General features: G+C 35.9%; 2 protein-coding genes across 3 annotated transcripts in view; both read right to left on the bottom strand.

Moving 5' to 3' along the window:
- The window catches only part of arpp21 (cAMP-regulated phosphoprotein, 21), a 164,859-nt gene that overhangs the window by 57,819 nt on the left and 80,441 nt on the right, over nt 1-26,599 (bottom strand). The window lies entirely within an intron of this gene.
- Nucleotides 362-26,599, bottom strand: part of pdcd6ip (programmed cell death 6 interacting protein) — a 38,143-nt gene continuing 11,905 nt past the window's right edge. The window contains exons 5-18 of one of the 2 annotated variants that reach the window (XM_056479690.1): nt 25,963-26,116; nt 25,782-25,882; nt 21,636-21,767; nt 20,078-20,300; nt 17,308-17,431; nt 14,165-14,342; nt 11,797-11,908; nt 11,403-11,572; nt 8,461-8,709; nt 6,808-6,942; nt 6,625-6,719; nt 4,882-4,999; nt 4,611-4,807; nt 362-2,042 (exon numbers count right to left, since the gene is read on the bottom strand). In XM_056479690.1, the coding sequence (XP_056335665.1) occupies nt 1,868-2,042; nt 4,611-4,807; nt 4,882-4,999; nt 6,625-6,719; nt 6,808-6,942; nt 8,461-8,709; nt 11,403-11,572; nt 11,797-11,908; nt 14,165-14,342; nt 17,308-17,431; nt 20,078-20,300; nt 21,636-21,767; nt 25,782-25,882; nt 25,963-26,116 (2,163 nt within the window). In that variant the 3' untranslated portion in view covers nt 362-1,867. The remainder of the gene's footprint in view (nt 2,043-4,610; nt 4,808-4,881; nt 5,000-6,624; nt 6,720-6,807; nt 6,943-8,460; nt 8,710-11,402; nt 11,573-11,796; nt 11,909-14,164; nt 14,343-17,307; nt 17,432-20,077; nt 20,301-21,635; nt 21,768-25,781; nt 25,883-25,962; nt 26,117-26,599) is intronic. The other variant, XM_056479691.1, reaches the window with a different exon arrangement.

Genomic DNA, 26,599 nt, shown 5'->3' with positions numbered 1-26,599 from the left:
AAACCTTACATAATCTCTCCAATACCTCAATTCATCTATCCACACACACACACACACCAAAAAAAAAAAAAAAAGATTCTCTTCTCACTGTATCCATGGAGACAGTCAGTTCAGCATGGCTCTTACAGGACAAAAATAGCAGAGGGAATAATTATCGAACAAACACACTTGAATTCATGTGTGGTGACACCCAGACTCGCAGCCCAGCCTATTAATCTGAACTCAATGTGCTCAGCTGTTGGATTTGGCTCCGGATGAAGGCGAAACAATGCGGAGAGTCGCTGACAATGAGCAAAAATGCTGAAACTACACCGACAGCCTCAAAACCATCACCGATAAAAGACAAACTAAACCTCGGACGTTAATATCAGACAGATTTTAATCACATGAAATCAACAGAAACAAAAAGGAATTATTTTAGTGACAAATCTATACTCTAGAACTGCTCCTTTTCCCAGAGGCGATGATTGTAGACCGAACAGAAGGAGGTATAATTGTACAACGGGTTACAGTAGGACACAACCACGGCCTTTCTCCCAGCACTTAAATGATCATCATCATCAGGTAAGAAATCAACAGCTCGCGCATTAGATTACATGTCAGTATTCATTACAAAAATAAGATATACGCAGCGGCAGGCAGCCAGCAGCTTCACTTTGGGCTAAAGAGAGAGAGAGATACAGATAGAGCGCAAAAAAAGATCAGATCTTCCCTCCACGAGCACACCTGCAACATGAACCTTCAGCTTGAAAGTGCACCCATATTAGGGCGGAGCTTGTTACAAACCCCACCTTTTTACACAAGGGGCAGGCCAAGTGTTCTAAACTCCACCCACCCATACAGGAGGCAGAGCTAGTATTCTAAACCCCGCCCTCCCATAGAAAAGGCAGAGCTTGTATTCTCAACTCCGCCCTCCTATAAAAAGGTGTGGTTTATGAGCTACACCCCGCCCTCCCATACAAGAGTCAGAGCTTGTATTCTGAAACCCACCCTGATATACAAGGGGTGTGGTTTATGTTCTAAACTCCACTCTGATACACAAGGGGTGTGGCTTTAGTTCTAAACTCCACCCTCCGATAAAAGGGGTGTTTCTTGTGTTCTAAACCCAGCAATCCCACACAAGAGGCTGATCTTATTCTAAACTCCACCCACCTATAAAAGAGGTGTGGTTTGTTTTAAACCCCACCCTTTCATACATGAGGCAGAGCTTGAATTCTACACTCAACCCTCCCATAAAAGAGGTGTGGTTTATTATAAACCATGCTCTTCCATAAAAGAGGCGGGGCTTGGATCCTAAACTTCTCCCTTCTATTAAAGAGGTGTGGTTTGTTTTAACCCCCCCCCTTCCATTCAAGAGGCAGAGCTTGTTTTCTAAACTCCACCCTGTTATAAATGAGGTATGGATTGTTATAAGCTCCACCCTCTAATGCAAAAGGCAGAGCTTGCATTCTAAACTCTGCCCTCCCTTACAAGCGGCAGCAGTTGTATTCTAAACCCCGCCTTCCTATACAAGGGGTGTGGTTTATTCTAAACCCTGCCCTCCCTATACAAGAGGCAGAGCATGTAATCTAAACTCCGCCCTCCTATAGAAAGGGTGTGGTTTGTGAGCTAAACCCCACCCTCCCATACAAGATGCAGAGCTTGCATTCTAAACTCAGCCCTCCTATATAAAGGGTGTGGCTTACATTCTAAAACCCTGACCTCCAATATAAGGGGTGTGGCCTGTGTTCTAAACCCCGCCCAGATCCAGTGAGATGTTAAGTAGAGAGCAAGTGCGTGTGAGTGCAGGAGTGTTAATAGATAAGTGCAGTAAGAAGATTGCTAGTTTCCAGGAATGAGTGTGGCTGTAGTCGCGGAGGTTGTTGCTCTACTGTTGGGGGTAATAGGGCTGTTGTTGGGGTGGTTGTTGAGGGTAGGGGTAGGGTTGCTGTGTTGCAGGGGCTCCAGGGTATCCAGCCTGGCCCTGGGCTTGATAGGGCATGTAGGGCATATTATACTGCCCATATGCATACGGATTATAAGCCATTGGCATCTGGTAATACCTGAAAGAGAGGGAAAAAAGAAGAATTAAACAAAAGTCATGCTTCTTTAATATGCACAGTGTTTTAAAACCTACTGTGCTTTCTGCTGTTGAAAAAAGTTTAGTAGTAGTTATTAAGGCCCAATCCAACTTCTATTTTTGTACCCCTTGAAACAGAGTGTGAAGGGGAAGGGCTTCAAAATTTACCCCTAAGAAATGGGACAGCACTACAGCATCTGCACACATCATCACGATCTTTTGCTTCATATGAGATCAGACGATCACGACTGCTGTAGTATTTTAGTTGCATTATGTTTTGGTATTTATATTCATTAAATCACTGACAGCATATATTATGTTATCATAAAGATATAAAGCGGCACTAAGATCGTATCTGTACTGTGGATTTACACCCTGGCCATATTCATCGATGTAAACACACAAAAACAACATTAACTTTATAGCAGACACTGTAAAAAGGTCATTCCCAAGCACTAGACTTTTCAGACAGGGTATTCCAGTTTCTCATGAAGCGATAGAATGTTGTGGGACTGCTGTACAGGAGTTGTTATTAGGGATTATAGATTGTGAAATGTAGCGGTTATTATTTTAGCGTTTCTTTTTTTAAAGCATGACGGTCAAGCACGAACACGGTTATGATTACATTAAAACATGTGCTTGTTGTTGTAAAAATTCGTAGATTCGTTTGTTGTAAATAATACTAATTTGTGCATCTCTTTACTTCCGTGTGCAGCCATGCTACCGTTGTAGCTGGTGTATTCTGGGAAATTTTCTTACCTCTTGGTTTCAAGTGTGGTCCTGAAAAATCTTAGTTTCAAGGGATATTTAGCGCTTCCCCTTAGCCCTACGCCTTTAAGCTAAAGAGAATTGGGACATCCCGAACCCTCAAGGGGTAAGGGGAAGGGCTAAGGGGTAAAATTAGGATTGAGCCTATGTCTCAGGTGCTCATTTAATGTGTCTTAAGTTTTTTTTTTTTTAAGTTTAAACTTGTGTGTGTCTCTTTATAACAGTCATTTTAGAACAGATTAATAAAAATAATTTAGTAAGAAAAAAATAATAAGTATGAAAAAAGTTTTATAAATTTGGGTGATTCTACTCAAAATATTATTATTAAATTAGTATTTTTCCAATTTTTACCCAAATTATTATGGTAATTGAGAGAATTTCTACTTACGAATTCAAAGTCAGCTAATAATAGCAGCAGTTAAACTCAATTTCATGTTTCCGATCATCCCAATATTTAGAAAAAAAACATTTGCATGAGAGAACTTTCTTATCTCTTTTAATATACACAAATGAATAAACATTTTTAAACCTATTTCTTAAATTGTATGGCATATTTAACAATGTATGTATTTTTTGCATACAGGACTGCATTAATTAGTGTGCGCATGGGAGGATGGTGGGGCTCTGCTTCTGTTTCAAATGAAATGACCACAACTGTGGTAAAGTAGAAAGCATATTGGTATACAACCTTAGATTTTGCCTCAAAAGGGTTATTTCAAAGATTTGCATAACCTGCATAACCCTGGAAATTTAAACATGTAAACAGACAGCTCACAATGGTTTGAAGCATAGTCTGTAACATCCAGTTGAAGTCAAAATTATTCACCCTTCTGCAAATTTTTTTTCTCCTTTTGCAAATATTTCCCAAATGATGTTTAACAGAGCAATGAGTTTTTCTCAGTGTTTCCTATAATATTTTTTCTTCTGGAGAAAGTCTTTATTTTATTTCGGCTAGAAAAAAAGCAGCTTTTAAAACCATTTGAAGGTCAATATTATTGGCTCTCTTCCTCTTTAGGCCCAAGGTGTTTTTTTACATGCATTTTTTTATTTCTCTTTGCTATTTAGGCTTATTGGAACCTAAAATCTTTTAATAGGATGTACTTTTAGAGAAAAATGATGTCCATATATGTGGACTCGTGGTTCGAATTTACATAAAACACTTTTTCTTGAATATTTTTTTAAATGCACATTTAACATAGATTTTTTTTAACTTGCTTTGACTATCAGAGAGTAAAACCTAAATTTTTTCCCATTTTGGACAGTTAAAAATAGGGTTCGGGACATTTCATATGCTGCAAAACAGTTGCAGGATGACACTGTGCCTGTAACAAAATATGAAACATTCAAAGTATTTTAAATAGTCACTTAAGAGCTAAAATCTGCTGTCCACGTATGTGGCCACTCAAGCTCTAGGAGGTTAATGCAATATTTTCTTTCAATTGTCAACAGAATAAATCATTGATATACAATGACTTGCCCAATTACCCTAACTTGCCTGATTAGCCTAGTTAAGCCTTTTAATGTCACTTTAAGCTGAATACTAGTATCTTGAATAATATCTAGTCAAATATTATGTGTTGTCATGTCAAAGATAAAATAAATCAGTTCTTAGATATTAGTTATTAAAACTATTATGATTAGAAATGTGTTAAAATTCTCTTTCCTTTAAATAGAAATTGGGAAAAAATATTCAAAGGGGCTAATAATTCAGGAGGGCTAATAATTCTGACTTCAACTGTTCACAACACCAAGGACACATGCACTTATGAATGTCTTTATTTACCCTGGGTAGCCTTGATAACTGGGGTATGGTGGCCCCTGAGCCTGTGAGGGTCCAGTGGGTGCAACAGGTGGAGGATTAGAGCTGCCGGGAGCCATTGGGGCGCTGACTGGAACGGCAGCACTGGCTGCCTGAGGAGTGATGCTGGGGGGTGGGGGTCTTGCCGGCGGCTGGGGCTTAGCCTGAGGCTGCTGCTGTGACTAGAAAACAGATTTACATCAGACTATTGCATGCGATCAAGTGTTATATCGGTCATCAGTGCGTGTGAACTCACAAACATAGTCCTGGGTGCAGGGGTTGGGCCTCCTGCAGGGGCAGGGGTGTTGGACTGGTATGATGGGACGCTGAATGAAGGAGCGCTCGGCTCTCGAGCAATACTCTGCTGCAGCTCTCTGTAAAACGAGACAATTATCAGCCAATCATTTGCCTTGAGAAAAATTTGGATTTTGAAGCTATTATGATTTTTTATTTAGTGCACACTAGGAGTGTATAATTTTTTTTGTATTATATTTAATATTTCCTGAGTGTATATTTATGCAGGTATAATAATAATATTATTATTAATAATAATAATACATTTGATTTATAAAGTGCTTTTACATTTGAAGTCAAATCTCAAAGGCTTAAGTTCTGTCATGGATAAATAAATGACACTAAATTCACCAGTAGGTGGTAACAAATTCAATTCAATTCAATTCATGTTTATCTCTATAGCACTTTTACAATGTAGATTGTGTCACAGCAGCTTAACATAGAAGTTCTAGTAGATTGAAATTGTGTCAGTCCAGTTTTTAGAGTTGAAGTTCAGTTAAGTTCAGTTCAGTGCGGTTTAGTTTTCACTGCTGAAAGTCCAAACACTGAAAAGCAAATCTATTGATGTGCAGCTCCACAAGTCTTAAACCAAGCAAGCCAGTGGTGACAATGGTGAGGAAAAAAACTTCACCAATTGACGAAGTGAAGAGAAAAAAAATCTGTGATTCACTGAATCATTCATTCAAAACAACAGATTCATTAAGAAATTAAGCAAACATATATATACAGACTGTTGGGTAATTCCAAACAAGATATACTGCCCTTCAAAGGGCACTTCAAAGTGAAAAAAACTCATGTCCGCCATATTGAAGTGTCATTCCAAATGCAAGTGATCAAAACTGCCCACTTGGAATGAATGAGTCTAAAAAAACAAAACTGATGGAAGACTTCTGGAAATTATCCTTGGATAAACTCATCCCTATGCCCTAATCCCTTCAGAGGGACCCTCCGAAGGGATCAGGGCATAGGGATGAGCCCTTCAGGTTGAAATCCACCTTGAATTAATGAATTATGAATGAATCGCTGACTCATTATTCATTAAAAAAAAGCTCCTACTTCATTCAATCTATCAATCTTGCTTCAATCTTCATCTATTGTAATAGTAAAACAACTAAAGAGACAATATTATATGGAAAACGTAATTTACTCATTAAACTTGTTTGTTAAATCATGGGTCTCAACTCAATTCCTGGAGGACCGCAGCTCTGCACATTTTGCTTCAACCCTAATCAGACTAATCCAACTAATCAAGATGTTCAAGACAACTAGAAACTATTAAGCAGGTGTGAGTTTGAGGTTGTTGGAGCTAAACTATGCAGAGCTGCGGCCCTCCAGGAATTGAGTTTGAGACCACTGTGTTAAACTGTTGTATAAATATGTGCATATAAAATTAGCTTATCTTCCGAAAAAAGCTGCACTTGTTTCTGTAATATATCCTAACTATCATATTATATCTTTTAAATATAAAAAATGTAACCCCACAAATGTTATTTTTTTGCTTCCATAACTTAAATTATATGCTCAGTCTAAGTAGATTATATAAAGCCTATATACTATAATTATATAAAGCCTATAAGGCTTCAACACACAGTTGTTTGTTTATTTGAGTGACCTTCTCAACAATGCAGCTCAAACATGGCCAAAACCCCAATTATTATAGACAATAAATATTGCACACCCCAGTCCACTCTACTGAAGTACATACTTGAGCAGTTCATCTCTCTCAGTTTTGCGTGCGAAGACAATGTCGCTGCACTTATTTTGAAACTTCAGCAGGATTTCTGTCAGATCATTGTAGAACTGAAAGAAGAAGAAGAGGAGGTAGAATAAGACAGCTTTATGGATGACACACGTGTGCAGAACTATTATTAGTGGATGTGCTGGTTACTTTAGTGCCCTCTTTGATATTGGAGCTGATCTCTATGTAGCTGTCGTGGGCGGAGGCCAGTTTCTTCAACACCTCCTCTCTGGTATTAGCCTCAGAGTTGGACTGCTTCAGTGCTGAAAACTCCTGGTGAGAAACCTGAGAGGAGAAGGAAAACATGATAGTTACTTACAGAGTGTTAGGTATCATTTGGGGAGTTTTCATGAGACCGGTGCCAAACCGATACTTTTAAAATGGTACAGGTGCCTAAACAGAGCTGAACCGGCACTTTTACAAAGACCTGCACAACACAAATCAGAAAAATGATTCAAATTCCTCAATATCTTTGAAGTTCACATAATATGGCTCTCCAGGCTAGTTTTTAAACAGCGGACGGCGCTCTAGGCTAGTTTTTAAACAGCGGACGGCGCTCTAGGCTAGTTTTTAAACAGCGGACGGCGTTCTAGGCTAGTTTTTAAACAGCGGACGGCGCTCTAGGCTAGTTTTTAAACAGCGGACTGCGCTCTAGGCTAGTTTTTAAACAGCGGACAGCGCTCTAGGCTAGTTTTTAAACAGCGGACGGTGATCTAGGCTAGTTTTTAAACAGCGGACAGCGCTTTAGGCTAGTTTTTAACAGTAGATGATGCTCTAGACTAGTTTCTAAACAAAAAAAAGCACTTTAGGCTGGTTTATAGCAGCAGATGGCGCTCTAGGCTGGTTTATAACGGCAGATGGTACTCAAGAGTAGTTTTTAAACAGCAGATGGGGTTCTGGGCTGAGTTCTAGGCTAGGTTTTAAACAGCGGACGACGCTCTAGGCTAGCTTTTAAACAGCGGACGGGGCTCTAGGCTAGCTTTTAAACAGCGGACGGGGCTCTAGGCTAGCTTTTAAACAGCGGACGGCGCGCTAGGCTAGCTTTTAAACAGCGGACGGCGCTCTAGGCTAGCTTTTAAACAGTGGACGGCGCTCTAGGCTAGCTTTTAAACAGCGGACGGCGCTCTAGGCTAGCTTTTAAACAGTGGATGGCGCTCTAGGCTAGCTTTTAACAGTAGATGATGCTCTAGACTAGTTTCTAAACACAAAAACAGCACTCTAGGCTGGTTTATAGCAGCATATGGCGCTCTAATCTGGTTTATAACAGCAGATGGTGCTCAAGAGTAGTTTCTAAACAGCAGATGGGGTTCTGGGCTGGTTTCTAACAGCAGAGATTATATTAATGTAAACATAGCTCACTATGAACACTTGTAATTTGCTTAAACCTTTTTTTATGAACTATTAATGATTATTTCAGGTTCAAGTGGTATTTGTGAGCAATTGGATGAAAGCAGAATATTTGTAAAATTTACAGTGCTATCTGCAAATAAAAACTAAACTGAGAATTCATTTAAGAGAGATTAGCGATGCACTTTGGAAAAAATAAAAATACAATTAAAAAGTGTGTGTGTGTGTGTGTGTGTGTGTGTGTGTGTGTGTGTGTGTGTGTGTGTGTGTGTGTGTGTGTGTGTATATATATATATATATATATATATATATATATATATATATATATATATATATATATATATATATATATATATATATATATATATATATATATATATACACACATAAAATAATTTTTAAAATAATCCACAGAATCTATGCAAAATCGATTTCTCAAATGATTTTTGTTTGCACCTGTATCTGTGACAGCAGCTCTTCCTGTCTGCGTAAGTTCTGTTGAACGCGTTGATTGTGTGAGCCGTATCGAGCGTCCAGCTCACTGCTGGTCATGACCTCCTCATTGATGGCGCCATCCTGAGCCAGTGCTGTAAGAAACTTTGCCGTCAGGTCAAAGGTCACTGACTTAACCTCTCCTTCCAGAACTTCTCGTTCCCTCTTGACCTCATCCAGTTGTGCCAGCTGAGACCTCAGCACATTCACCACCTGTGCAGGAGATAATAAGACTCAGCATTAGTATGACAGCTTGGTCAGTGTGTGCATTTTGATGTTGTGTACCATTTAGGCATGTATGATATTTGTCACCCATTATAATATTGTAATTGTTTATACTAGGGCTGCACAATATATTATTTCAGCATTGATATTGCAATGTGATCATTCGCAGTAGTCACATCGCACTATTTGCAATGTTGAGTCTGTATTATAATTGGTCATTTGCATGTGCTTATGAGGCCTGTGACTGTATAATGATTTTAAAAGCATTCAGGTATGAGAAATTATATCATGAGTAACTTTAAAAATGAGCAATTGCATTGAATTATTTGTATTTAATTGCTGTATCTGAATACTGTTAGACACAGAAAACGATAAAAGATTGTTTGTTTCAATTGTAATATTTTCTTTATTGTATTTACGTATATTGATTGTAAATTTTAAATTCTTCCCAAATAGAGATATTCAAGTCATCTGGTGAAATTATCTTCATCATATTGCAGAATAAAAAAATATCACAATGTTACATATTTCCAGTCTCGTGCAGCCCTAGTTTATACATTGTGAGCATGTCACTTCCTTTTAATCAGTCAGAATGAACCTATAATCAAGCTCTGAACACAAAACATTTCCCAGTATAGTTTTTGTTTTAATAAAATATATTTTCAATCTCAATGCTGTTTGTCTGAATATTAGCATGTAAGTGTGATCACAAATGTAATAGGGAGTTTAAACAAGTTTTTATTTAACCACAAAAACAAAATCAGAGCAATAACGCAGCGTTTCATTCCTTTTTTATAATTATTTTTTTAGGTGTTTTTAACCTTGTATGGATAGAATAGTGCAGAGAATTGACAGGAAAGTATTGGGAGCAGAGAGAGGGGAAGGGTCGACTAAGGACCTCGAGCTGGGAATCGAACTCGGGTCGCCGTGAGCACCATAGTGCTATATGTCGGCGCGCTTAACCACAAGGCTATTGGCGTCGACAGCGTTTCATTCCTTTAACAAACCATTTGAGTCAATGATAAGAAAACACAAAATATCTTAAATATAATTATTGTTATCAAAAAAACCTACAAAACACTGAGGTTTTGTAAATCAGTATCAGGGTTATGTTTTATTTTATTGTATTTATTTTATTTAATATTTTCAATTTTCTTTATTTTGCACTTCACCTCCTTAACTCAGCATACCCAGTTAAAGTCTAGATCGGATACGCGGCCGGCCTGAAGTGCGATATGCACATTAATATAGCAGCATTTTTATTGACACTGTATAAAAATAATTCATATTTTTACAGTACTGTGGGGGTAGGCATTAAAAAATACAATTTATTGGGTAATTTAATAGATAGCATAAATAATACTCGGTACAACTACTGTTTTTACAATACTGTGACGGTTGTGCTAAGGGTAGATGTTAATAAAATACAATAAGTGGGAAATTTAATAAATAATATAAATAATTCTCATTAACTTCCGACCACATCCATATCCGATCTAGCAACAACCCCGTACCCGGTACTAGGTCCGTGACATCATTTCCTTCTGCATTATTTAAATTTTAAAAGGTCTGTACTCGCCCAATAACCCCAGAAGTGGTTCCGTTCTCTCATCAGTTGGAATAGAATAACTATTGTATAGATTATGATAGAGACATTTTTTCTTTTTTCCTATGATTACTGACATGTGCAGGAACCACCAAAATTAATTACAGCAACCTAGACCACACAGAACCTAAAAGGTACACTTTAAGATTTGAGTGTACAAAAAAAACCCTCTTTTTTTGGAGGACTTTATTTTAACACAGAAAATATTTGCAATTATTTTAATCACTTTCAATAGTGTTTTATGAAAACTCAAAGGGTTTTCTTTAAAATAATAACAAACTTTTGCATTTAAACCTCTCCACATGGATTTGGGAAGCTTTTGAATTTGGGTAGACAAAATTCAGGCAGAAACTGCAAAATAGCACTTAACTTTAAAAGGTTAATTGTAAATTTCCATAATTTTTATTTTAAAATATGAAAATAAATTTAAATATTTTAGTTGTTAATTATACTTGGTACAACTTTCATTAAAAAATGCTGAAATTTTAATAGATGTTTGTGTAATATGTACAGTTGAAGACAAAATTATCGTCCCTCCTGAGATTTTTTCCTTCTCTTTTTTCAATATTCCCCAAAATGATGTTTAACAGAGCAAGGAAATTTTCACAGTATTTCCTAACATATTTTTTCTTCTGAAAAGTCTCATTTGTTTTATTTCGGCTAGAATAAATTATTCGGTTTTAAATTATTTTTAAACCATTTTAAGGTCAATATTATTAGCTCTTAAGCAACATTTTTTTTGATTGTCTACAGAACAAACCATCATTATACAATGACTTGCCTAATTAACCTAACATGCCTAATTAACCTAGTTAAACCTTTACATGTCACTTTAAGCTTAATACTAGCATCTTGAAAATATCTAGTCAAATATTATGTATAAAAGATCAAATAAATCACTCATTAGAAATGAGTTATTAGAACTATTATGCTGAAGAAATCTTCTCACCATTAAACAGAAATTGGGGAACAAAATATACAGGAAGGATAATAATTCTGACTTCAACTGTATATATAGTATTTCAATATCCCTACACGTTTAAAATCATGTTAAGCACATCAACACTGATCTCACCTCGCTGCCCTGCAGAGTCTTGGCAGGGTTGGCAGACGGTATGGCGGCACTGAGCTCATTCTCCGGCTTGCAGAGCAAAGCAATCATCTCACAATGTGCCGTGTAACGCTCTCTCACCACTTGATCGGCCTGCACCGCCTTGTCCAATATATTGCGAAAATTATTTCCCTCTGCAAGGACAAAAAGAGACAGACAGAGAGAAGTGAGGACAAACCATCATGAGCAAAAAATGACCCTTAAGTTGGAACCACTGAAGCATGAATCTCGCAACACCAAAAGTCACGATCAGCGAACGCACAAACTCATAATGCATTTACCTAGAATGCACTGCAAGTCTCATTAGGTAAAAGCATCTGCTAAATGCGTAAATGGGAGGCTGGAAGTGTGTTTGTACCTGCTCTGAGTGGTTTATACAGATCTCCAGAGGGAGTTCTGTTCCAGCGCTGATTGAATTTGCCTCGGAGTTCATTGTCTGTCGCTTCCTCATCATCTAACATCTTCAAGGACTGTAACACCAACACACAACAGTTATAATCAGGAGGCAAACTGAGATGCAATGCAGGTACATACAGTCAGGAGGAAGCATGCACGTATTGTTTACAGTGTGTTAAAGAGTCTGAGGCTTCATTTACACTTGGTATTTTGGGTTTGTATCAGATCACAAGTGTACACCTATAAAACTCTCATAGGTCATGATAGTCATCCTTATGGAACGTTTTTATCCCATAAAAAGCTATCCTTACTTCATTGTGTGTACCAAAACACTTTTTCTAGTACTAATAGTTGTCGTAAGCAATATTTTCTTTCATTTGCTTATACATTTCAAGTTTATATAATATATAATCAAGTTTATACAATATATCTACCTATATAATACAAAACTAATACACAAGTGCACCTGAAAGACAGTGGAGGACACTGAGTGAGCTGATTAAAGTGAATAGCTGATCCTAAACAGGAGTTATACTATATATTAAATGCTATAAAATAACTCATAAGTAGGCCCAAATGGAATCTGTGCGCGCAGAATACCGCAGATATTTAGACCATCATTGATTCTGTTTATTTACTTGTTTAAATGTGTGTAAATTCATATTTATTCAGTTTTTTAAATTGATTTCAGTCATATTATTGACTAATATTAAAATATTTATATGATTTATTTACAATACAGTTTGTAAAGTAATATTTTCTGTCTTTTAGTAGAGATATTATATGAGAGACTTGCTTTGTTTACCAAATAAAGTGGATCTAATTGGATTTGCATTGTAAACATTAAATAAAAGTTAAAAAGGTTTTTTTTTTTTTTTTCACATATTAAGTTTTTAGTGACGATATTCCTAAAATAATTACGCATAAATCTGCAGATTTTAAACAAAATTCTGTGCAGAAATAGCAAAAAAAGTCTGCAGATTTTGTGTGGCCCCACCCATAAGATATAGTTTGCCTGTATAGCTCTGATACGTATACATGTATGGCTGACAGATGAGTTACTTGCGCTGTTCGATGTGTTTCAGTTGTGATGTTTCCATCAGAAAGTCATGAAAATATTTTAAATTGAGTCTTGAGAGTTTCCACTGCATGAGAATTGCCACCAAACTTCATTAAATGTTTATTCAATTCAATTCAATTTAATTCACCTTTATTTGTATAGCGCTTATTCAATGTAGATTGTGTCAAAGCAGCTTCACATAGAAGGTCATGGTAAATAGGAACAGTGTAGTTCAGTTTGTAGTGTTTAAGTTCAGTTTAGCTCAGTTCAGTGTGGTTTAATAGTCACTACTGAGAGTCCAATTACTGAAGAGCAAATCCAACGATGCTCAGCTCTACAGATCCCGAACCATGCAAGCCAGTGGCGACAGTCAGTGACATTTCAGTCAGAAACTATTATTATTGTATCTTGTTTGACACACGTGTAATTTTATATAAGCACAATAATTCTGACTGAAATATACATTTTGCTCAAATACATCTTGTTGGAATATAATGAGCCACATGTAACATTTGAAAGTTTATTTATTTAGCACAGCAGTAACTGTAAAGTGACTATTGTAATGGGAATTCAAAATGGTTTGGTTAATTTACTTGTTTTTGTTTGTTAGATTATAACATGACAATGTTAGAATGTCATGTGATTTTATAGCCTACAAGGTTACATTCACTATATTTGGCTTAATGTGCTTTAGTTTGAACATTAAGTTTTTGACAACAATTGGGATATATAAAAAAGGCTCCTGCAAAAGTGGTGTGGAGCATAAAGAAACACATTGAAGAAGAGTCTTGACAAAAACACTAGAGAATGCATCTTAATACCAGGTGGAAACAGTAATGCAACTCCACGGTATCTTGTGATCAGATCACTGAAAATGTAAGGCTTTGAATATATTCACTTATGTTAAAAGTGGAAAATTATGCAAAATCTAAAGAATTTCAAAGGTTATTTTTCACCCAAAAATGGACATTTAGCCACTTAAGTAGTTTAAAGCAATTCAGTGTCTGTTTTTCTGTTGAATGCAAAAGATATTTTGAAGAATGTTGATAACCCATAGCCATTGACGTTCATAGTAGAAATAAAAAAAATACATCATAGAAGTTGATGGCTACAGGTTTCAGACATCTTTCAAAATATCTTCATTTGTGTTCAACAGAGGACAGAAACTCCAGCAGGTTTATAACAACAGTGAATAAATGATGACAGATGTTTAATTTTTGGGTGAACTCTCTGCAGTTTATAAAAGGGGATGAAACATAAAGCTCTTGACCTCATCCAGGATCTCTCGGTTCCTCTGCAGGAGTTCTGGGAGATCTTTAATCAGCTGCTCGATGCTCTGAAGGCCGCCCAGCTGGATGAGAGCACGGCTTTTCTCCAGGATGGACTGAGGAACTGCGTCTCCTGACAGATCTTCAAGTGCAGCCGGCAGGTTCAGGGACGCCAACACCCTATACGAACAATAACAATCAATTAATCACCACCACCACCAATAAACCACTGGTTTCCTCCACAGTATAGTTTTAATGAAAATAATTGGATGTAGCGTATGAGCGTGTGTGAATGAGAGTGTATGAGTGTTTCCCAGTGGTGGGTTGCGGCTAGAAAGGCATCTGTCGCATAAAAAATATGCCAGAGTAATTGGTGGTTCATTCTGCTGTGGCGACCCTGATAAACCAGGAACTAAGGTGCAGGATAGTGAATGAGTGAAGCCAAAATATGGCTTTTTGGAAAACGTCATAATTCTGACAGCATATGCAGACTTACAGAAAAGCATCATGTGCTTTATTACATCTGTAGCTATGTTTCCATCCACCTATTTTTATGTGCATTTTGGAATATTGCATAAAACATGCTTAATGGAAAAGCAAAGATGCATATAAATTATGAAAAAGCAGATAAAAAACGTTTATTTGATCACAACTGATCAATTTTTTTATCCGATAAGAAAATATGCAAGTAATCTACAATAGAAACACGTTTATAAAAGAAATTCAGGAATGTGCATCAAAAAAAATGATGTGATTTTGTTTTAACAAATTATCTGATAACAAAAATGGACGTTCCGGGACCAGGCCGTATCCTGAGCAGCTACTGTGGTGGTCATGGAGGAGTGGAGAACATGAGACTGATTCCTGTGACGCTCCAGAGACAGACGAGTCTTTGCCACTGAGACTGCAGCTCTGCACAAGACGTTTGGCCAGCGGAGAAATTAAAATGGTCGTGCCCAACTGAGCCTGGTTTCTCTCAAGGTTTTTTTTCTTCACTTTCGCCATTTAGTGAAGTTTTTTTCCCTCGCCGCTGTGGCCACTAGCTTGCATGGTTCAGGATCTGTAGAGCTGCGCATCGTTGGATTTGCCCTTCAATATTTGGACTCTCAGTAGTGATTATTAACCACACTGAACTGAGCTAAACTGAACTGAACTTAAACACTACAAACTGAACTACACTGTTCCTATTTACTGTGACCTTTTATGTGAAGCTGCTTTGACACAATCCACATTGTAAAAGCGCTATACAAATAAAGGTGAATTGAATTGACGTTATGGGACAACATTAATTGACAAACCAGCAGTGCGAGCACATAGTAAATTGTCTGAAATGTTGTTTTGGTCTTTCTGAAATCCTAAACCCCACAGTGGCTTTTTCTACCTCGGCAAATTCTATTTTTATTTTTCCACATTTGGTGTTAATCAGCAAGTGACAATTTTGTCCTCTTTGATTTAATGGACTGAAACGGTGCTTTACTCGCAATGTTTTATGCAATATTTCAGTTTTTTTTTATATACCTTTGATTTTATGTTTATTAAAGCCAATAAACAAAGCAAAAACAAGATAAACATACAAACAAAAACAAAAAGGACAAAAGGATCCCAGTAAACACAAGTATAGTAACAAAAATCATAAATATCAAATAATAAAAAACAGAATTCAAAATCAGAGTAAATGGTAACAGCAAAGTCCTGCTGTGATTGGGCAAAGTCACACTTTTTATGAAGATACACCTGAGGCCCTGTTTACACGAAGACGTTTTAGCTTTAAAACGGCATTTTAAATTGAAAACGATCCACGTCCACACTGGTGTTTCATCTAGCATTTCTGAAATGCTCCCCGTCCACACTACACCTGTGAAAACGCACATCACGTGACGGCGGGTGATTTGAGCACACCTCTCCAGATGAGAGCAGCGCACATCAGACAGTTCATCAAGGATATAACGCTGGATCCCATCTCACTATAGTTGTTAAATGTGATATTTAATTCATCTAGTCTTTATCTAATGACTCTTTGGTCTTTTGAATCTATTACTTGTTCTCAGGTAATGTGTTTTGGCTGAGTGCAAAGATAAGACAACATATTAATTTATGTAACGTACAATGATTCTGCACATTTGACTGATTGCTTGCCTTCATTTGCTATATTGTATAAACATTGTATTATTGATTTCCATTACTGATGATTAAAACTGATATTCAGCAAAAGAGACAGGGTGCGTTTCATATTTTTCAATAAAAATGAAAGAAGGCAGTTATGTTATAGGCACCGTTTTTATAAATATGTAGCTACATGATGCCTTAACATTTTGGGTGTCTGTTAAGTTGTTAAAATCAAAATGAAAATCGGCAGTTCCTTATATCATGTTTTCATTTTATTGTTAAGATATTGAAACAACAACGTAGCCTGCAGGGTGATGTGAATGAGGTTATAGAGTACACTGTTCCCTTTGAAGATTTACCCGACCTGTCCTCGGGAGTTTGTTTTCCATATCGAACTTGTGAAGTCTGAACTTACAATGAGAGAATGCAAGACTGAACTTTGTGTAATTAATATTAAGATAAAGCCCTAATCAGATCAGCTCCACCTCCATTTTCAGATGTCTCCGTTTTCCCTCATCCACACCGACACGGAGCAGCAGCGCTTTAAAACCAAAATGGCCCCTTCAGAGTTTTCTTCCATAAAGCTCTGTTTTCGGGGCTTGAAAACTCTGGGATAGTGTGGACGGAAGGTGTAACTGCAGCAAAAGTTATGCGTTTTAAAACTGAACCCCATGTAAACAGGGTCTGAGGTGGGCAGAGAGTCAGAGGTTTATTAGAGGCATCCATATTTTTTGAAAGACATCCCCCCTTGTTTCTTAAAATAGTATGTATATTGTTCCAATAGCATTGCTTCATTCAAATGTTGTATAAACAGTTTTGGAGGCCTTTGTTGGTTCCAATTGAGAAAAATGCATTTTTTGCTAGATATGAAAACATGCGATATACAGTGTACAGTATAGCGCACAAGTTTATTCACATCCTTGGTTGGAAATATAGTCTGTGATGAGTGCCTTATAATAAGGAGGAAAAGCTCTCCCTGTACATGTTAATGAAGTTTAAATGAACTCTTATATGAGTAAACATGTGCACAAACACTGACCCGTTGCAGAGATTAGTAGCCTCTCTCATGCTTCCGATGAGTCTGTTGACTGTTTCTGCCTTTCTGGAATTGGCTGCACTCACAGACTGCTGCACCGCCATCGGCACCATCTTCTCAAACAGATCTACAAAAACAGAAAATATTGTGAATATGGTGCATTTCACTGCCATTTTTCCTTATTTTTCCAGTTAAGGGATACACTTTGTTTTTTTGGTCCCCTGTAGACAAGGTGTTAACTACTTTCTACATTCGCACTTGTACACAGCACCTTATAACCTGTATATTTATAACAATCCGTACAGACAACTCAACATCCAGGTTTCTTGACTAACCACATCTGTTTGTTTATCATTTTTATTTTTTTTTCAGATTTATTTTGTGTTGTCACTTGTCACTTTATGTACACTGGAAGCTTCTGTAGCCAAAACAAATTCCTTGTGTGTGTGAAGCACACTTGGCAATAAAACTGATTCTGATACATATACATAAAGTTACATATAGGCTGTTTGGATGAGCTGTTACACGTTTTTAGTAATTGGTCGAGATTAATGACCATTTCCACCATGAATAAACATGAGTTTAAATGTGTCTTGTGATCACTCGTGTTCAGATATGGCCAAAACTCTTTCCTCTTGTTTTCCACATTACTTTTGCAGGAGCACTCAGCGTGACACTTGAGTACTCCAGAATGAAAAAATGAAGTGATGATTTGATCAATGAGGATTTGACAGGAACAGTTTTAATTGTAACCCTTTGTTTATGTTTTAAGCAGTGCAAAAACTATTCAAAATGCATGTGCTAGCTGCTAACACACCAAATGCACTGTAAAGAAAATTAGGGTTACACCCAATAAGCAAGTTTTACAAAAAATACAGTTGTATCACTTATTATTACAAATGATAGTTATATGTAGGGATGCTTCGATCGATCAACCGATAATCACATTTAACGACTTGATTGTACTTGCTGATCTGGCCGAGCTCTTGTGTTTGTGTTGGTTAAAGATGAGCAAAATAATTGAATGACCACCTTTTTATATATAAGAACTGAAAGTTCAGTGTTTTTGACAATATTGCAAATTCACTAAAACTTAGCTCAAAATATTACTTAAATTAAATAAAAACTAAAATTATATATATTTTTAACATGACTATTTAATAACATAACTTATTGTAATTTACTAATAGCAATAAACAGTAGTTCACAGACCTATTTCTTTTTAGTAAAGTATTGGAATTATAGGTTGGCATTTTTATTTAACTTATTTAAACTTTTTATGACTTATCGAATATGTGCTCTAAACTTTTTCTTGTTTGAGACACGTTGAATTCTTCTTTCATCATTTGCAGTGTTTCTAAATTGCATCGTTAGTCATTTCTCTTGTCAATTTCTTAAATTTCTGTGCGATCTATTATTTTCTGTAAAGCTGCTTCTGACCACGACATGTTCACACCTAAATGGTTATAATAGACATGTTTAAGGGATTATAAGCAGCATCCTTCATTTGTTATCATAAGTAAGAACAGATGTCCACTTAAGCATCATATTTGGAGGGAAAATGAGCTTAATGCATTACAAAGCTTGAAGCATCATTATCGGCAGATCCCCATGACAAGGAATCAGTACCGGCTTCAGAAATCCTGATTGGAGCACCCTAAGTTATATGTAAATGTTACCAATTGATTTCTTCTAGGAATGCACAATATGGAATTTTCGATACCGTGTATAGATTTGCACTTTATTAATAAACTATTCATTTCTACTTTCTTCTTTTCTACAAAAAGTGCATAAATAAAGCAAACAAGTCACTGAACACTAACCAAAATAAAAATACCAGTAAAATAATCAAAAAAAAAAAAAAAAAAAAAGAAGAAGAAGAAAAAAAGTGGTGGGCAGCAATCACTTGAAATGGTTCAACCAGCAGATACAATACATCATTTATAAGCTTAAAGATATCAGTCTAAATTTGTATATACCAATAACATTAAAAATAGCATTTATCAGCCAATGTTGATATGATCGCCAATAAATCATGCATTCCTAATTTCTTCATAAGAAAGAATCAGGTTTCAAATGCTCTATTTCTCATGCCCCTGTTTTCAATTGACTGCTCAGCCTTTATGCAGCAATAAAATGAGGCAACAAAGTCTGCATTTTGATTTGGCAAAGTAAATATTAGCCCTTATGGTAGAGCCCATGATGTATGTGTGGGAGAATCCAATTATTCACGGAACTCCTGCAAAATGGAAATATCTTAAATTAATAAAATTAATAAAATCAAATATTTATGTTATTCATCTACTGCACAAAGCTGCACAGAGAGAGCTGTATTTGCAGTCACATACTCCAGCAGAGACAGTAATCTGAAGACCTCATAAGTGAATGACATGCTACTCGTGCATGGACAAATTAAATAGGTGTACATTTTTAATTAGTTCAGTTCATTTTTAATTATTTATTATTTTATAAGTATTGAAAATTGGCCTATTTTTATTTATTGTGAAATAAGGATGACTTGCGTTCAATATTTGGACATTGCTGAAGCCAAAAAATGCTAACGCATGTTCTGAAGCAGTATAAGGCTAAATGCTTTTCTGTTTAAAATCAATGTGTATTATTATTTTGTTTCACTGCCAAATTATTAATCTATTTCTAACTGTATGTTTGGAGAAGCTGCTCGTTCATAATAAACTTTCTTAAGGGGACCACTAAAGTGTTACCAAACAAAAGGTTGAAGATCAGCAAAACATCAGGCGTGAATCATTCTGACCTGTGAACTTCTGGCTGAGTGGTGTCTGAACTGCAGTTGCTTTGACCAGAGATGCTTTGCCAATGTGCTCCAGATCTTTGACCTCCGGCACGCGGTCGTGGTAAATGAAGTCATTGTCTTTCTTTGCAGCCGTGAGTGCTCTGTTGATCTTATCTGACAGATCCTTCACATTGACATACTCGTCGTATCGAGAAGACGCCGTCTTCACCAGCTCTGTGGCGTGCTGCCAGACAAAAACAAAGCCGATTTTTTATTTAATGTCATGTCAGCAACAAAGGCTATTTTCATGGCAAGAACATTTAATTAATAAACATACAATTAAAAACAACAAACAAATTAAATAAGATTTTTAGCGTTAATACATGATGAAAATTCTAACATTTACCTGCAGTCACTTTGCTAAAAATGTCCTTAAGAGTAATTAATATCCTATTAACACAGTGTTACTCAACCACGTTCCCGGAGGACCACCAGTTCTGCACATTTCCATGTCTCCTTAACCAAAGACACCTGACTGAGATCATCAGCTCATTAACAGAGGCTGAAAGACCTGTAATAGGTGTGACAGACAAAGGAGAGATCCAAAACATGCAGTGTTGGTAGTCCTCCAGGAATATGGTTGAGAAACACTGTATTGATGCATAGGGTGGCTGAGAGACCTTAACATGCTGCAACTTAAAGAGACAGTTCAACTAAAAATGAAAATCAGCTCACTATTTACACTTCTTCAGGTAGTTTTAAACCCTAATGAGTTTCCTTCTTCTGTTGAACACAAAAGAAGATATTTTGAAGAATGCTGGTTGCTGTTACCCACTGACTTTCATAGTAAGAAAAAGTATGGAAGTCAAGGCAACCAGCATTCTTCAAAATATCTACTTTTGTGATCGGCAGAAGAGAGAGAAACTCAAATAGGTTTTAAACAAGTGAATGGTGAATAAAAATGATTGAATTAAATTAAACATATGCAAACAGAATAAACGCCAACAAATTAAGGAAACATCATCACTACTCTTACAACATGAGAATATTTTTTGATCCCACTTTCCGACTGCACAACAGGCTAATGTGCAGCTAGTTTTTTCTTCCGCTGAAAGGTTTATGTGACTATTTTCAATTTCATACTGTTCCTTGTACAGCATCGATGTTGTAATGTAATTAAAGTGCAATTAGTTAAATAGACTTAAGCATTCGTTTAGTTATTATAGTGTAAAAGGAGATGAAAGTAAACACATTTTATTATTATTATATATTTGTTTTATTTGTTTTGTGTTTCTTAAAATGATTTTCCTTAAGATATTCTTGCATTATTGCATTACTTTATTTAGAGAGAAAGAAAATGTAAGCAAATTGTGTTCTGCTGCTACATTGGAGCAGTTGATGTTTAATGATTCTATGTATTTGGTGCTGTGGGTCTGACTAATATCTTTCAATAAAAAAAGAGAGTTCAACTAAAAAAAGTGAAATGACTGGCAATGAAAAATATATCCCCTTTTAAGCTGAAATACTGTAATGTTCATAACAATGTGAATGCATAAAATGAGCAGGCAGACCAACACACCTGCAGCCGAGCGATCTCCTCCCCGAACTTTTTCTTCTGATTGGCCAAGGCTGACTGGTGCATCTCGGCGGTGGCCTGCATCATGCAGTGCTTGGCGGCAAGGACCGGAAGCACGTCCTGGAAATAAAAATACTGACCAGGGAGAGGCAACCACAGCAATCACAAACGCCACGGCAACCACGAACCAACACCACGGGCAACCACAAACGAGCACAGACACACAGCACAGGGCGCAGGAAGAGAAAACAGAACAGCAAATCAGCACGCGTCCTCCAGCAAACCCCAACCCTCACACAACGCTCATGCAGCGTTCACTCACAGATCAGTAGGAGAAGAAACAAAGGCTCGAGGCTTTTTGAGACTGTGTGTCTGAGTATGAGGGGGTGACTAGCAGTCATACGGGAATCAAGTGCACTCATATCTGTAGATGCAAGTAGGACTGGGCGTAATTTTTTTTTTCTTTTGGCTTGACTTATTCTGTTATACAATATTTTTTTTTAAACCCATGAATCGTTAACATGCGTACTTAACAGTAACACTTCAGTTTAAGTACTAGTTAGTTTAAGTACTAGGGCTGCACGATATTGGAAAAATCTGATATTGCAATATTTTATATTTCTGCAATAAATATTGCGATATGTACAGAGTTTCACTCAGGTTTGAGTAGCTCTAAAAAGAGTCTAAAAGTATTCAAGTACAAAAATTAAAAATAAATAAAATCACAAATGCTGAAAAACGGTTTTCTTACTTTGCTTCGTCTCATTTCTAGTCGGAATATCTCAAATTTATGGATCATGGCGAGTGCTTAGTTTTCATCTTCACAACAAATAAAGTCAGAATTAAGAGCTTTTCCTTAAAACAAGCTAAATTACCTGCCAGTTTTTTAGCACTTATGAAGTATGATCATATTCTACATCCATAATCCTACCCAATACCTAAACCTAACTAGTAATAAGCAGCAGGAGTTAATTAAGGTAAAGGTCTTGGTTAATTGTTTGGTATTAGGACTGGTTGTAGTGGGGGGGGTTTTTGGCACACCTTACTTTATTATATAATTTTTATTTTGAGGAATAACAGTTGAGGAAAACAATAACACTTCAGTTTAAGTACTAGTTAGTTTAAGTACTAGGGCTGCACGATATTGGAAAAATCTGATATTGCAATATTTTATATTTCTGCAATAAATATTGCGATATGTATAGAGTTTCACTCAGGTTTGAGTAGCTCTAAAAAGAGTCTAAAAGTATTCAAGTACAAAAATTAAAAATAAATTAAATCACAATGCTGAAAAATGGTTCTTACTTTGCTTCGTCTCATTTCTAGTCGGAATATCTCAAATTTATGGATCATGGCGAGTGCTTAGTTTACATCTTCACAACAAATAAAGTCAGAATTAAGAGCTTTTCCTTACAACAAGCTAAATTATCTGCCAGTTTTTTAGCACTTATGAAGTATGATCATATTCCACATCCCTAATCCTACCCAATACCTAAACCTAACTATTAATCAGCAGGAGGAGTTAATTAAGGTAAAGGTCTAGGTTAATTGTTTGGTATTAGGACTTGTTGTAGTGTTTTTTTTTGGCACACCTTACTTTATTATATATATATATTTTTTTTTAGGAATAACAGTTGAGGAAAACAGTAACACTTTAGTTTAGGTATTGACTACTGGCCTATTGCCTATATTTCTATTATTAAAATAAATAAATGGATTTATTGATTAAAATTATTAAAATGTTTATTAGCACTTATGAAGTATGATCATATTCTACATGCCTAATCCTAACAACTACCTAACTAGTAATAAGCAGCAGGAGTTAATTAAGGTAAAGGTCTAGGTTAATTGTTTGGTATTAGGACTTGTTGTAGTGTTTTTTTTGCACAACTTATTTTGTTATATATTTTTTTTCACCCAGGAATCTTTTACATGCATCCTTTACAGTTGAGGGAAAAATTGTAACACTTTAGTTTAAGTATTGACTACTGGCCTATTACCTACAGTATATGCCTATTATTAAAATATTTTTTATCAGAATCAGAAAGAGCTTTATTGCCAGGTATGTTCACACATACGAGGAATTTGTTTTGGTGACAGAGCTTCTACAGTGCAACAGAATTACAGAGACAGGACAAAAAACAGATAATAAATATATTTTAAAAAATAGAGTAAGTAATGAGTGCAAATATACAGATTGACAAGTGTATGTACATGTTTATTACTATATACAACGTTATATGAGCAGCTGTTATGTGCAAATTGGCATGTAAAGTGTGTTGTTAAATAAGTGTATATGTGTATAAAAGTGTATAGCAAGTAGTAATGTTGGTTCCACAATTATTATTACAATTATTACAAATATTGGCTGTTTATTAGCACTTATGAAGTATGATCATACTCTACATTGCTACCCAATACCTAAATCTAACAACTACCTAACTATTAATAAGCAGCAAATTAGGAGTTTATTGTGGTAAAAGTCTATGTTAATTGTTTGGTATTAGGACAGGGTGTAGTGTTGTTATTAGCACTTTTGAAGTATGATGGTATTCTACATCCCTAATGCTTTCTAGTACCTAAACCTAACAACTACTTAACTATTTTTTATTAGGGAGAATTTTTACCTTCAAATAAAGTGTGACCCCAAAAAATGACAACATTTTGATGACTAAATTGAATTTTTTTACATTCATGAATGGTAATAATTGATGTTAACAGCAAACTGAATTAGCTTTAATGAAATCATCCCAATTCTTATATTTAATGTATGTTGAGTTTTTAATGATTGGAAGTTCCACATTACAATATTTTGGCAGTGTCACACAATTGACATTTCCATTCCTTTTTCTTTCCTTCTTTACTTTGTTTCATGCACAAGGCACTGAAAAAAGCGCAAGATGCAAGTGAAATGAAAAAACATGCATCAAATAGTCAAACCAAACTCAATATATACATTTACATGAAAAAAGTTGGAGCACAATTAATAATAATAACATAACAACAACAACCTATTAACAGTATAATCGAGTTTCAGTAATTTTACTCCTTAAAGTTTTAGTTTGAACTGTTTAAATTGATCTTTAAACTTTACATTCGGCTAAGAATTATTTACATATTTGGTTTTATATTATTTCTGGATACACAGGATATATTTAGGAAACTTTTTGCCTTCATATTTCATAAATATATTTTAAACAATCGGTTGTTTTTACATTTACATCCTATTCGAAACTTTTTATATTTGAGCACAGAGAAACAGGTTTCATGTTTGCGCTAATATGCTGGATTTATTTTCTTTGCTTTAAAAAAATACTGTTAATAATAACAACAACATATTAATAGTATAATAGAGTTTCAGTCCTTTTACTCCTTCATTTTTACTTTAAACAGTTCAAATCGACCTCTAAAACAGCTTATTTACATTTCGGCTAAGAAACATCAATTTTTACTTCTATATCATTTCTGAATACACAGGATACATTTAAGAAACGTTTTGCCTTCATATTTAATCCAGATTTTTTTTACATTTTAATCGGTTGCTTTACATTTACATCTTGTTGAAAACGTAATATTTTGAAGCACAGAGGAATGCGTTTCATATTTGCGCTAATATGCTGCGCTTATTTTCTTTGCTTTAAAAATACTGTCAGTAATAACAGCATATTAATAGTATAATAAAGTTTCAGTAATTTTACTCATTCATTTTTAGCTTGAACAGTTCAAATTGATCTATAAACTTTACATTTTGGCCAAGAAATATATACATATTTAGTTTTATACCATTTCTGAATACACAGGATACATTTAACAACATTTTTGCCTTCGTATTTCATTCAGAATTGGTTGTTTTTACATTTCCATCTTGTTGAAAACTTGCATAAAGGTGCACTCAGAATAGAACTTTTTAGCCTAATGGTTAATAAAGAGAATAATAATAAAACAGTCTAGTGACACTTTTATTGTATGTTGATTAAATCTTCTGCTATAATGCCCAGCCCTAAATGCAAGTATACAGACACACCAACAGTGATTGTTGCATGCAGTGTGTGGGCATCTTTGACTAATATTAAACAGTCTCTAGTGACCCCTAGTGGATCCTCTTCCCTATGTTAACCGTATGTCGTGTGTACTAGCAGCTGTACATACCTTAGGCAGATTCTCTTTGTATTGGCATTGCTTAAACGCGTCTCCGTAATAATCTGCCGCCTGGTTGGCAAGCTTAGCAACAATGGCGTCCTTCATCTTGTCTGTGATATTAAACACCAAGCAATTAAAATTATGTGTCATCTGTAAACACAAAAACGGCCAAACATAAACACAGACGCACCAGAAGTGGCCTTGAGAACGAAGACCTCCTGAGCCTGACTGAGCATGATCTGACTGAGCGTGCCCACTGTTTCGGGAGAGATGTCCATGGTGGGTTCTCGATTCAGGGCAGACAAAACGGTGTCCTTTATATGAGCAAACGCTCCACTCGCCAGCTGGAAACAGACAGAATTTGTTTGAGAATGAGAGGTAATTAAACATTTACATTTGCTTTAGAAAGATTTAAAGGGGACCTACTATGCAAAAATCACTTTTTAAAGTGGTATAAACACAGTTGTGTGGCAACAGTCTGTAAATATAACCAGCATCTAATGGTAAACATTTATTAACTTTATTTTTTATAGTCACACTTGATAAAAAGAAACATTTTGATTGACATTCTCCCTTTGTACGGGTCATCAGAGGGGGAAAGCCCCGCCCATTAGTGATGATCTCTCCCTCATTAGCTTATGAGGCTAGTAGAGATGCGCGGTTGGCGGTTACAGCCGCGGATCCGCGGATCGGGCGGATGACGTGACGAAAAATAATATTTTAATTAAATTCGGGCGGGTGGCGGGCGGTTGTACCAATCAAATAAAAAAAATATGTATAAATTGTTAAATATGATCTGACCATACCTACATCCAAAAAAATCTAGC

The sequence above is a fragment of the Danio aesculapii genome, chromosome 19 (assembly GCF_903798145.1).
Source record: "Danio aesculapii chromosome 19, fDanAes4.1, whole genome shotgun sequence".
NCBI classification, from domain to species: Eukaryota; Metazoa; Chordata; class Actinopteri; order Cypriniformes; family Danionidae; genus Danio; species Danio aesculapii.
The sequence above is the reverse complement of the archived record's forward strand: the minus strand, read 5'-3'. Positions and strand labels throughout refer to the sequence as shown.